The sequence below is a fragment of the Podarcis liolepis genome (assembly GCF_965112155.1).
Source record: "Podarcis liolepis genome assembly, chromosome: 5".
Taxonomy (NCBI): domain Eukaryota; kingdom Metazoa; phylum Chordata; class Lepidosauria; order Squamata; family Lacertidae; genus Podarcis; species Podarcis liolepis.
The window spans coordinates 13804016-13817602 of record NC_139556.1 but is presented as its reverse complement, the minus strand read 5'-3'; the positions used below and the strand labels follow the sequence as shown (position 1 = coordinate 13817602).

The window sequence follows — 13587 nt, the reverse complement described above, 5'->3', positions numbered from 1 at the left end:
GCCACAGGGGGACACGGCATAACACAACGCCGCCATGAGGGGAATGATATGACACAAAATCAAGAGTATTGTCATTGCTGCTCAAGACTACCTTGTGCTTACCACGGGAAGCCGGCTATGTCCTGCTGGTCTTGATTGTGGAGATCACACAATATAGATCTCTCTCTCTCTCTCTCTCTCACCCACACCAAACACATAAATACATACCCCCCCCATCTCTCTCTGCCCCCAGACTGCGCAGACATAGACCACATAGTTATGCACAGACCCCTCTCTTCCATGCACAAACCTCACAGATAGCTCTCCCTCTCCCAGATCAACCATTCCTTCGCACACACACACCTTCTTCCTTCTCTCTCTCATTCTAGGGTAATGCAACTGCTAGCTCAAGACTGGCAGGCAACAAGCAAGGAATGAGGCAGGGGGTGGGGAAGCCTTCTCTGCCGTCTCCCCCCCGCAAAAAAAGAATCCTTCCAAACCAACCAGAAGGCAAGGGGCAGACCCATCCAGCTCCAGCAACCACTCTGAACTGTTCTGCCATGTAAATAACCAAAGCAAACCAAAATAATAATCGTAGTAATAATAGATAGATATAGATATAGATATAGATATAGATATAGATATAGATATAGATATAGATATAGATATAGAGATAGAGATAGAGATAGAGATAGAGATATAGATATAGATATAGATATAGATATAGATATAGATATAGATATAGATATAGATATATAGATGGTTACCAACCCAATGGGGACACGGGTGGCACTGTGGTCTAAACCACTGAGCCTAGGGCTTGCCGACTGGAAGGTCGGCAGTTCAAATCCCCACAATGGGGTGAGCTCCTGTTGCTCGGTCCCAGCTCCTGCCAGCCTAGCAGTTCGAAAGCACACCAGTGCAAATAGATAAATAGGTATCGCTCCGGCGGGAAGGTAAATGACATTTCCGTGCGCTGCTCTGGTTTCTCCAGAAGCGGCTTAGTCATGCTGGTCACATGACCTGGAAAAACTGTTTGTGGACAAACGCCGGCTCCCTCGGCCTGTAAAGTGAGATGAGCGCCGCAACCCCAGAGTTATTCGCAACTGGACTTAACTGTCAGGGGTCCTTTACCTTTACCGTTTTTTAACTAACCTAACGCCCACAGGCAGCCCAAGGCACCAGCGAAAGCCTTTGAGGGTACTGTGACGCTCGCAGGTGTCTGGGTGGCGGTCCCAGGTTTTGCCCACTTCCAAGGCTGTCAAACCTGTAGTAGCTACGGAAGGCCATCCCTACTGATGCATTAGCCTTACTTTTGCCCTTTCCAGCCACGAGAAGTATTTATAGATGCAAATCAGCCCTTTTTGTTGCTGGCAATGACAGCAAACAAATTTCATCCTAGTGCATGGATTTTCCATGCAAGTCTTCCTGAAGATTTCACACATCCATAAATAAAAAGATTTTTCTCATACAAACCTTGCCATTCTGAGCACTGATTTCACTGGAGAATAAGTTTCTGAGTTATCTTTAAGGGCAGCCCCATAGATAAGGCACCGCAGCTATTCAACTGGGATGTTATCACATGGATCACCATGGCAAAGCTATACTCTGTCCGGCAAAGGTTGCAAGCACGACAAGGTTCATAAAAGGAACCTGAGGCCAAGTGGGCCCCAAACTGACAATGCTGAATCAAGGAGCATCCCCCAAACTTTGAACCAACTCTTTCAGGAGGAGTGCAGTGCCAAACAAAGCAAGATAAAACACCAAAGTCCTAGGAACTACCTGCTCACAGTGCCTCCGTCTTATCAGGATTCAGTTTTAGTTTATTGGTCGTCATCCAGCCCATTATGGAGTCCAGATGATACATCTGTATAGCCTCGCTCAGTTCCAATATCAGAGGGAAATCAGTCATGACTCTGCATTCCAAGCCCTCGGGTGACCTCATATTGGTGTCTAAGAGTGTGGGGAATAAGAAGGAAGCAGAATCCCACCCCCCACACCATCTTCTGAAACTACCGTATTTTTCACTCTATAAGACGCACCAGACCACAAGACACACCTAATTTTTGGAGAAGGAAAACAAGAAAAAAAAATATTCTGAATCTCAGAAGCCAGAACAGCAAGCGGGATCGCTGCGCAGTGAAAGCAGCAATCCCTCTTGCTGTTCTGGCTTCTGGGATAGCTGCGCAGCCTGCATTCGCTCCATAAGACGTACACGTATTTCCCCTTACTTTTTAGGAGGGGAAAAGTGAGTTATAGAGCAAAAAATAGGGTAATTTGTTTTAGAACCTATAGTACAAACATTTTGAGTTTAGTGGCTTCATCTGCACTTTCCCAAAGTAAATTACGTTTTCTCAAGATTAAGGAATCCCCTCATAGTTCTAGTCTTTACTGCAGTATTTATATGACCTCTCAGATGAAAGCGTCAGAACCAACGAGAGTTTCCTCCTTTATATATGTTGCTCACAAAACTATACCGCACCCATCCACCCGCGGCCGTTTCTAGTTACAGAAAGGCCAGATGAGGGTGTTTTTTTTTTTAAGTAACTGGACAAATGTATCTGGCACATTTTCTAAAGTGAATGCACAGCCCTAGTGCGTATGGTAATACAGGAAAAGCTGTAATACTCTCCTTTTGTGCCCCCATTCTGCTGTCCTGTCACATCAAGAAATCCAAGTTTGACATCAATGGCAGCACAATATTTTATTAATATAGCACCAGTAGCTAGCAACACATGCTTTCACTATGATTTAATTATGGATGCAGCAAAACTGGACTGAAACAAGCAGGCTCCCTCTGACCCTTTCGATATTACTTTTGAAATTATTACTTTTTTGCCCAGGGGGCGGAAAGGTATTTCTCAATATTTCAGAGTTTCCCCTAGACTGGTGCTCCCAGATGTTGGTGGAGTAAACTCCCACCATCCCTGACCATGCTGGCTACAACTAATAATAATAGTAATAAAAATATTTATTTATACCCCACCCTCCCTGGCCAGAGCCGGGCTCAGGGTGCCTAACACCAGTAAAATTACAATAGAAACATAATAGGGGGAAAAAGAAACCCAATTTAAAATACAGGTTAAAATGCAATTTAAAATGCAGCCTCGTTTTAAAAATAGCCCATAGATCAAAACCATAAGGGGAGGGAAGACATAAGGGTCAGACTGATGCGTGTTGCAATGCAAAGCATTTGCGAAGTAACAGGTTGGGGAAGGCTGGCCTATCAAGAGACACTCTAAAATGGGTTTCTCTTGTGCAAACCCTTGCCGGTTTTAAAAACACACTTCCAGGCATGAGGACTCTGATAGTGCACTACAGAATGAGGGCTGAGAGATTTCCTGGGAGAGTCGATTTGAGTCATCTCTAATGATAGAATCGTCACTTTAATGATAATAGGGGTTTTTAACATCCATGCAGGTATCTGCGCTCTCACAGGCAGTATCATTGAATGCCTGTTTTGGACTTTGGGCTACGGATTCAGACACTATGGATGATTTGATTTGCTGGATACAGTGATTTGCTGTGAGCACTGCTAAAAAGAATGATTATGAAACCACACTTGTGTCTTAGGTACTAACACTAAGACCCAGCCTCTCCTGGTATGTCCCGCGGAGTACCTTAAGGTCCACAAATGACAACACTTTGGAGGTCCGAAGTCTCAAGGTGGTTAGATTGGTCTCAGCTAGGGCCAGGGCCTTTTCAGTACTGGCCCCGGCTTGGTGGAACGCTCTGTCACAAGAGACTAGGGCCCTGCGGGACTTGACATCTTTCCGCAGGCCTGCAAGACAGAGCTGTTCTGCCTGGCCTTTGGTTTGGACTCAGTCTGACCCTTATGTTTTCCTTTCCCTTACAGTTTTGATCCATGGGCTACTTTTAAAATGAGGCTGCATTTTAAATTGCATTTTAACCTGTATTTTAAATTCCCCCCCATCATGCTTTTATTGTAATTTTACTGGTGTTAGCCACCCTGAGCAGCTAATAATAATATTATTAAATTATTAATAATAATTATATTATTATTATTATTATTATTATTATACGTCTTCTGTGATAATGATAAAGTAAAGGGTAAAGGGACCCCTGACCATTAGGTCCAGTTGTGACCGACTCTGGTGTTGCGGCGCTCATCTTACTTTATTGGCTGAGGGAGCCGGTGTACAGCTTCCGGGTCATGTGTCCAGCATGACTAAGCCACTTCTGGCGAACCAGAGCAGCGCACGGAAACGCCGTTTACCTTCCCACCGGAGCGGTACCTATTTATCTACTTGCACTTTGACGTGCTTTCGAACTGCTAGGTTGGCAGGAACAGGGACTGAGCAACGGGAGCACACCCCGCCGTGGGGATTCGAACCGCCAATCTTCTGAGCGGCAAATCCTAGGCTCTGTGGTTTAACGATACTTTGCAAATAATAATGCTAAGGGCTTCCAATGTGGGAACCAAAGGTGCCCCATAGTTAGAACATGCTTCCCACTGTCAGGTGATATGCCCATAGAAACCAATCATCTGTGTGTTTGCCCAGCATATTGAAAAGGGGAGGGGAGAGAATGGCAGAACACATTTGACATTTACTCTTCAGCATTAGGACTTCTGTGTTGGTCAAATTGCTGAAACTATCTGCAGTAGTCCATTGAGTGCTTTGAACACTCATTCTCACTTTTAATTTTGTATACAATGATAGACATTTCTGTAAATACGAGGGATCGAATGTTTGACCCACTTAATAATAAAGTAAACCACCTTTCTTTCAGCACTTGGTTCATACCACTCAGCTTCATACAATACTTATGGGTTTCTTTTGATGCAAGTTACCAAGAGTAACTACAGAGCAAATGCAGTAACATTTGAGCGAGCGCTAAGAACACACGTCTCACAATGTTTGTTTCTTCATTTCACTGATTTCAGAAATAAAAATGTTGTATCTTCCGTTGCATGTAAGTGTAATAACTGGCCACTTTGCCTGCCTCAGCACCTACTATTTCATTGCAGACATTACAATGGCAGAAGGACGCAAAGTGTAGTTTCTCCCACTTTTCTTTAAAGAATTTGTAAAAATAAAGTTACAAATATGTTGCTGTTATTTTTCCTTTTTTTTTTTGGAAAGCAATTAGCTTTTAATATGATTGTCCAATTTAAGTCTAGATTTGAATCTAACAAGTCAAAGAAATGAATATACTTTTGGTGTTCCCCTTTTCGTTCCTCAAAGACAGGCTGTGGCTACCCAACAATTATCCTCTTTTAGGTACACCAAGGCTTGTGCTGCAACAGCTAAATGAAGATGTCAATAGCACGCAAAAATTTCAGCCCAAACTACACAGTGATACTTTAGTGGTGAAGAGAGAAGGATCCAATAACTCTTGGGGCGAGATATATAGGTTGGGCCTTTTACCAGAACTGGGAGCCTATTGCCAAGTTACTAAAAAGGTAAAGGTAAAGGGACCCCTGACCATCAGGTCCAGTTGTGACCGACTCTGGGGTTGCGGTGCTCATCTTGCTTTATTGGCTGAGGGAGCCGGCGTACAGCTTCCGGGTCATGTGGCCAGCATGACTAAACCACTTCTGGCGAACCAGAGCAGCTCATGGAAACGCCATTTACCTTCCCGCCGGAGTGGTACCTATTTATCTACTTGCACTGGCATGCTTTCGAACTGCTAGGTTGGCAGGAGCAGGGACCGAGCAACGGGAGCTCACCCTGTTGTGGGGATTCGAACTGCCAACCTTCTGATTGGCAAGTCCTAGGCTCTGTGGTTTAACCCACAGCGCCACCCGCAGGCAGAAGTGTATAGAAGCAATTACCACAGCACTTTAACTCTTATGTCACTGGGGTGTAATTGATTTATTACTGAACAGAAGCACAAAAAGGAAAGCTCTCATTCACTTCAATAGTTAAGCATGTGATCCATAATGGGAAAGTGAAGCGTGTGCTTTACTCCCTCTCACCCGTCAGTGGGATCATAGTAAGTTTAGCTTTCAGGTGGATTGTACTGACTTTGCAAAAAATACTTCAGAGACAATTTAATAGGCACCTACCTCTTCTAGTATTAATAGGTCCACCTCGCATTGCCAATATCAACTTCAAAGTGCAGCCCTCTGAAATGCTGTAAACCAATCAAAAATGTTTTGTAGCCTTTTTCCCACAACAGAAATGGTATTTAGAAACATCTGTAATTGCATTTAAATACTCACTTGTAATCATTCAAGCAATAGTCGTCCTCCAGCTCTACATTATTCCAGATTAAGTGTTGCTGAGATACGGGGATACCTTAAAATGACATCGATAAATGTTAATTGGCTTACTGACCTTGTAAAGCTGTGCCCCAAATCACCATGGTAAACCACTGAAATTAATTTTAAGTATACTTAGTTATGTAAATTCATTTAGGTTAAAGGTACTAAAGAGCTGAAAAGATTTGAATACGTAGTAGAAAGTGCCTTGAAAATATATAAAGGAACATCCTTACATTACTATCAAGTGAACACAAGCTAATGTCCTTTTCTGTCCTTGAGATTAAATGGTAACAACATAAAAACAGAATACAGTGGTACCGTGGTTTAAGAACAGTCCGATTTAAGAACGATTTGGTTTAAAAACTCCACAAAACCGGAAATAGTGTCTTGCTTTGATAACTTTACCTCGGTCTAAGAACGGAATCCGAACGGTGGAAGGGCACTGGCGGTGGGAGGCCTCATTAGGGAAAGCGCGTCTCTGTTTAAGAACGGACTTCTGGAATGGATTAAGTTCGTAAACCAAGATACTACTGTAGCTACTTTGCTTGAAAAGTACATGGTTTGAACTAGCCTGCTTCCAAAAGCAAGGAGCCAGATGCAACAAGAAACTTACAAGCGACACGCTGTGCAAAGTGTGCCTTTCATCTATCTTGAAATTACTGCAAATCAATTTCACTCTACGTACAAAGTAGGAACCCACAGGGTGGCATTCCAGAGGTTAGTGCCACCACTGAAAAGGCTCCATCTCCAATTCCTCACATGCCATGCCATTCTCTAAGGCGGTCTTATGCAGGTAGAGCTCACGAGAGAAGGAAACAACTGTATTCTCTAATTTGGGGTTATGCTATTCTTTCTAGGAGAGCTGTGTGTGTTATGCCATGCCCACACCACAGCCATTATGTGTTATGCCACGTCCCCATGGCAACCATTTGAGATCCCTGGACTCCTCTCCAAAAAGCGTATGACCATCATTGCTATTTACTGTTGTTGCAACAGAGACCAGGCAAATTTAACCCGTATGATTTGGGAAGGTTCTGTTCTTATTTCCTTTTGGGCAGAGGTTGTTGACTGTGTCAATGTAGTATTGAATATCGCATTGCAATGTAAAGAGATCAATATGAAGTTAACTGATAAGAATTTTTTTTTATGCTGTCCGAGAGCACTCATGGTGGCTAAAGAGACTGATCCTATAACACTAGAGCTACAAATCTTGGCTTGCTGTGTACAATGCTGGGGTACCGAATTTTGCACTAGCTGAAACTTCGGAGCACTTAGATGTTACAACTACTACCAGTGAGTACTTGGGTTCTTGTGAAATCAAGCACTAATGATAAAGAACTCTCTGAAGATACAGTGGTACCTCAGGTTAAGTACTTAATTCGTTCCGGAGGTCCGTACTTAACCTGAAACTGTTCTTAACCTGAAGCACCACTTTAGCTAATGGGGCCTCCTGCTGCTGCCACGCTGCCGGAGCACGATTTCTGTTCTCATCCTGAAGCAAAGTTCTTAACCTGAAGCACTATTTCTGGGTTAGCGGAGTCTGTAACCTGAAGCGTATGTAACCTGAAGCGTATGTAACTCAAGGTACCACTGTACTTCTATAGCATGAACAGTTGATAGATTACTCATACAGAAAAGTGTAGATATTTCTAAGAATAAGTTACTACCAAAATGTATCAGCTATCATTTAAATTGGCTAATTCACTGTCTTTTTAAATATCTCAATGATACACCTCAATGAGAATTCTAAACTTATGTAAGAAACGAAATGCCAGTACAATTCAATGGATGTTGTTGAATGGATGCTCATCAAATTTGCAGGTGACACCAAACTGGGAGGGGTAGCTACTGCCACAGAAGACAGAATCGGGATTCGAGATGACCTTAACTGATTGGAGACCTGGGCCCAAACTAACAAAATGAATTTCAAAAGGGACAAATGCCAAGTTCCACACTTAGGCAGGAAGAACCAGCTGCAGAAATATAGGATGGGAGACACCGGGATGACCAGTTGTACAAGTGGAAAGGGTCACGGGGTCTTAGTAGACCACAACCTGAACATGAGTCAACAGTGTGATGCATCAGCAGAAAAGGCTAATGCTATTCTAGGCTGCCTCAGCAGAAGCACAGTGTCCAGATCAGGGGTCGGCAAGGCTTACCTGGCATGGGCCAGATCACTGAGCCGGGCCGGTGCAGCGCTGGAAATCGCGCCTGCGCATGCCCAGAAGCGATTTCCGGAGCCGCAGAAGAGAGTCCCTGCGCCACTCAGCATCGGTTTAGCGTAGCGTGCGGGGACTCACTGAGCGGGCGGCCCGGTTCGGGGGTGGCTCATGGGCCGGTTAAGCGACCCTCATGGGCTGCTTCTGGCCCATGGGCCTTAGGTTGCCGACGTATGGTCCAGATCAAGGGAAGTAGTACTACTACTCTATTCTGCCTTGGTCAGACCCAACCTGCAATCCTGTGTCCAGTTCTGGACACCACAATTTAAGGATATTGGTAAGCTGGAACCGGTGCAGAGAAGGGCAACCAATATAATAAAGGGCCTGGAAACCAATCCTTATGAGGCATGGCTGAGCCTGGAAAAGAGGAGCCTGAAAGGAGATATGACAGCCATCTTCAAATATCTAAAGGGCTGTCACATGGTAGATCCTAGAATTGCAGAGCTGGGATCCTGAGGGACATCTAGTCCAACCCCCTTCTATGCAGGAATCTCAATTAAGCATCCATGACAGATGGCCACCCAACCTCTGCTTAAAACTTCCATCAAAGTACACCACCTTCTACGGTCAAACGGCTCCTACCATCCAAAAGTTCTTCCTGATATTTAGTCAGAATCTCCTTTCTGTGGCAGGAGAAAACAAGTTTGCTCCATCTTCCAGGTACAGTCATACCTCGGGTTAAAATAGCTTCGGGATAAGTATTTTTGGGTTGCGCGCTGCGGCGACCCGGAAGTAATGGAGAGCGTTACTTCCGGGTTTCGCCGCTCACGCATGTGCAGACGGTCAAAATGATATCATGCGCAGAAGCACCGAATTGCGGGTTGCGTTCGCTTCTGGATGCGAACGGTGCTCCAGAACGGATCCCGTTCGCATCCAGAGGTACCACTGTATTTCACACTGCTAGCTAGCTCTTTACACTGATCACCACTGCATTACAGATCACAATGGCATGTTTTCTATAAAATAACCACCTTTTCAAGTGCTAAGTTAAAAACCTTTCTAGATTTTTATAACTTAAAAGGACACAAACCTTCCAATCTCTGGATTTTAGTTTTCACAGAAATTACTGTTTCAAAAGGAGATACCAGCAACTCAAAGCATGTTCCTGTTAGAGTTTCAATGAAGAGCTCCATAGTCTCATAGAAAGCAAATTTGTAATGGCATGGTCCCATGTTATTATCATTGTAGAAAGGAGGTTCTTTCTTGTTGGCCATTCTAGGTACTTTAAAAATGCCTTGTGGGGAAGTCAGTTGGGAAGCGTTGGGCACTGAGCTCCACGACAAGCCAAGTCAGCTCTGAACACGGGACATGGGTGATGCTGTTCATGTTTCAAAGTTTGCACCTAAGACAGACGCAAAGTCAGTAAACATGGTATTTGAAGGAAACAACATTCTTTAAAAAACAAACAACAAACAAGCAATTGTCTCTGAACTTCTTGTGTGAGTTGTGACACAAAATAGTTACCTGACAACAGGCTACAGGTCAAAAGAAGGGACTGTTTATGGGCTGTGCTTACCCATCAAAACATTTGCTTGTCTGGGGCGTTATTTGACTCGGGAGTAATTTTCTCAGCGATATTTAAACAAACTAATAAATCAATATTAAGCACTGTTGTATCATAACCGAATTCTTTTCTATTCACACATGCAGCACATAACCACTCGCTTGCAAGAAGTTAAGGAGATAGAATATCTGCAAAATCACACATACTGGTCAAGAGAGACAATGCAGTATGCCTCTGGGGATGAAGTCAACCCAGTGTCTGCAGCACCAAAGTGACCTTCCATGGTGTGCAAGCCTGGACAGTGTGTATGGGGGGGGGGGTCCTGGGCTGCCCTAAAGACAAGACACTCCTCTTGGTCTTGATGATGTGGTCCAAAAGAAAGCAGAGAACTATGTTTGGCAACAGCTTGGCTGCAGGAGTTGCCAGGAGGAGGTGTACAAGACGCCATCCAATCGTCTTTGGGACTGGATTTGTGTATGATTTCCTCCTTAGCCTTTTCTTCTCCTGAAGCTATCCCTCAAGGCAGCTGAGGTTTGGGGCCAGAGTTTTCCTTCTCGTACCTTACAGGTTGACAAACCCCATCTGCCTCTCACTTCCCTCTACAACACACTGGGGAACTCCCTAACTCACTGAGGGTTTGACACCCATCAGCTACCCTCACCCGATTTAGCTTTAAATGTGAAAGGTAGAAAAGTTAATTACTGGGTTATTTATTCTTTTCAAAACTGTTCTACGTTTTGCAACACATAAAGCAGCATACTTGATAACTTGGACAGATTTTTAGCAAGCCATGAAGGCAAGCACACGAGTTAGGCACTTGGAAAGTTCACTTTCCTTGCTTCACATCTGATTTTGGGCCAAATTATAAACAGTAACCAAACAGGTACGATAACGTAAGCCTACCTCCTGCTGTCCCAAATGGAAGCAGCCATTTAACTGCCAGTTGTATGCTCTAGGCTGCGCCGATTGTTTTGTCTGTCTGTCATTGTAAAGGCTTCTAGAAGTTCACATAAGAGATTGCTGTACAATCTCTAACATCCCAATTCTATGCACGTTTATTCAGAGGTATGAGCAATTGCATTCAACATGGCTTACTGCAAAGTAAACATGCACGGAATCGCAGCCTAAGTCAATCAAAACGTTTCAGTGGGAAGGTGGCTAGAGTACCTGGGCTGAGCAGTCGAAACAAGCAGGAACTTTTTTCTTCACTAGCACAATTCCGCCCAGATTTATGAAATCCAACAAACACTGTGTGGGAAATGGGGCTTTGAAACTGAAATACTTGTGAAGCGGTTGCAAAGAAGCAAAACCCACAGCTTCACCACTGCCGACCTGACTATGCTCATTAGCCTTTCACCAAAGCAGCCTTACAGCCGAGTGCTGTGAAGTCTAAGAGGTTGAAAACTCCCAAGGAGGAAGAGGTCTCCCATTATGAACCTGGCACTTCAAGGAGCGGCTTTGGGCTTCCGGTTCCGACTGGCAGCCTCTGGACTAACTTCCAGTTAGTGCAGTGTGCCAAAGGTAGTGCAGTGTGCCAAAGTGACAATTGCCTGCAGCACCCTGCAGCTGAAACATGAAGCCTGTATAGCATGAGTAATTTATTAAGGGTCTGTTTTTATCTATTAACAATCTCAATAATACGAATAAAAGGAAATCATAAATAAACTTGGGAGGGGGGAATCATTTTTTGTTTGTTTTCTATTAACAATCTCAATGATATGGATAAAAGGGATGTATGAATAAAAATGGGGGCGAGGTTCACCAGAACCCCACCACCTTTTGACCTTTTTTGTTTTGCCAAGCACATAAAGCCGAATGCACACGAGTTCAACGTGCGCAAGCTGCACATTCAATGTGCATAAAATTCCATTCGCTGCGTTGGCATCAAGAAGGAAACGTGAACACTTGTGAACGTGAACACCTCTGCCGTATGAGGCTCGCAATACCTGGCTGCGGGAACCCTTGCAAATTTTTTTTTGATAAATTCAAAGGGTGTGCACGGGAGGATGAGGTTTTCGTACTCTTTGCAAGGGAAAGGCGCAGGAACTAAACACTGAGGTGAAGCCTACAGATAGGAACTATCATATTATATATATATACATATATATATAGTTTGCTTTCGTAGATTTTCACGGGTACAGGAATGCAGGTTTTGGTGTCTTCGGGTGTCTTCCCGTGTAAGAGTTGGGGTGTCTAGGCGACGTTTCGACAAGGTCTCACTCGTCATCTTCAGGCTGGTGCTTTCGGCTTCTTGTTACTGGAACAGAGCACAACTAAGTGCAGTACAGCCATCTTCTCAGAAAAACTCTTCACAAGCTCAAGAGGTCAAGACACGAAAGCTTTAGCAACTAATCCACACTTAATGACCCACCTAAGTGGTACTCAGAATATCACTCAAGAAATCACTCAAGATATCCCTCAAGTAATTAAGGAACAAAAGAAGAAAAGGCACACTAACCTGGGAACTTCCTCTCTGCCCAGAACGTTGGAGGCTATACACCACACCCCCTCAACAGTATTTATAGGAACTCAAACACTGAGATCCTGCTCTGTTCCAGTAACAAGAAGCCGAAAGCACCAGCCTGAAGATGACGAGTGAGACCTCGTCGAAACGTCGCCTAGACACCCCAACTCTTACACGGGAAGACACCCGAAGACACCAAAACCTGCATTCCTGTACCCGTGAAAATCTACGAAAGCAAATATATATATATATATATATATATATACACATATATAATTATATATAATTATATATATATATAATTATATAACTATATATAAGTACATAGCTATATAAAACTATAACTAGAGCTATATAAAACTATCTAGATCTAGATCTATATAGGATCTATATAGGAACTATATCTAGATCTAATAGGTTATTGTATTTTAGTGTTCTGTTGGAAGCCGCCCAGAGTGGCTGGGGAAACCCAGGGGGATGGGCGGGGTATAAATCATAAATTATTATTATTATATAAAACTATAACTATATATGGATAGTTATATAGATAGTTCTATCTATCTATCTATCTATCTATCTATCTATCTATCTATCTCTATAAAACTACTCTCTCTTTCTAAATAACTATTAGACTTCCTCGAGTCCCTGTCAGGACAAAAAGGTGGGGTGTAAATAAATATATAACAACTGACATAACAAATCCATATATAGTTAATAGTGCTAAGAATGCCAATTCCCAAAGCAAAACTCTTTTGGAGGGCGTCTAGTCGCTAAACAAGCGCGTCCCGCGAAGGAGGGAGGAGGGGAAAGAGCGCAACGGCCGCCTCATCCTCCTCACCTGCCTGCCGGTCGCCTCCGCCTCTCCCCCCTTCGGTCGCTGGACGGGGCGGGGCCAAGCGCCGCCTCACAGGACCACCGGTGCCGCCGCCGAGCACGCGACCATCACGAGAAGGCTGGGAGGAAGGCGCGGAAGGAGAACCGGCGGCCGCCGCTGCCGTTAGCCGCACTCACTCACTCACTCCCGCCCCCGCCCGCCCCCTCCCCTCACAACGCGGCGCGCAGCCCGCCTCCTCCCTCGTCCGCCCACCGGGCCTTTGTGACGCGGCCAGGCGGGCTCCGGGCCAAGCCGCCCAGAGGTCTCCGCCCTCCCGAGCGCCGCCGCCCAATCGCCGGGCGCTCCCGCGGCTGGGAA

At 44.4% G+C, this 13587-nt stretch overlaps 1 protein-coding gene across 6 annotated transcripts in view; it reads right to left on the bottom strand.

The window, feature by feature from the left end:
• ZFAND4 (zinc finger AN1-type containing 4) overlaps nt 1-13587 on the bottom strand; it is a 26072-nt gene extending 12485 nt beyond the window's left edge. For 2 of the 6 annotated variants that reach the window (XM_083502199.1, XM_083502196.1), the window contains exons 1-4: nt 13234-13488; nt 9458-9769; nt 6167-6242; nt 6011-6078 (exon numbers count right to left, since the gene is read on the bottom strand). In XM_083502199.1, coding sequence (XP_083358325.1) covers nt 6011-6078; nt 6167-6242; nt 9458-9641 — 328 coding nt within the window. In that variant the 5' untranslated portion in view covers nt 9642-9769; nt 13234-13488. Of the gene's footprint in view, nt 1-6010; nt 6079-6166; nt 6243-9457; nt 9770-10834; nt 10960-13233 lie in introns of those variants that run through there. The other 4 variants (XM_083502200.1, XM_083502198.1, XM_083502197.1 and 1 more) reach the window with 4 other exon arrangements.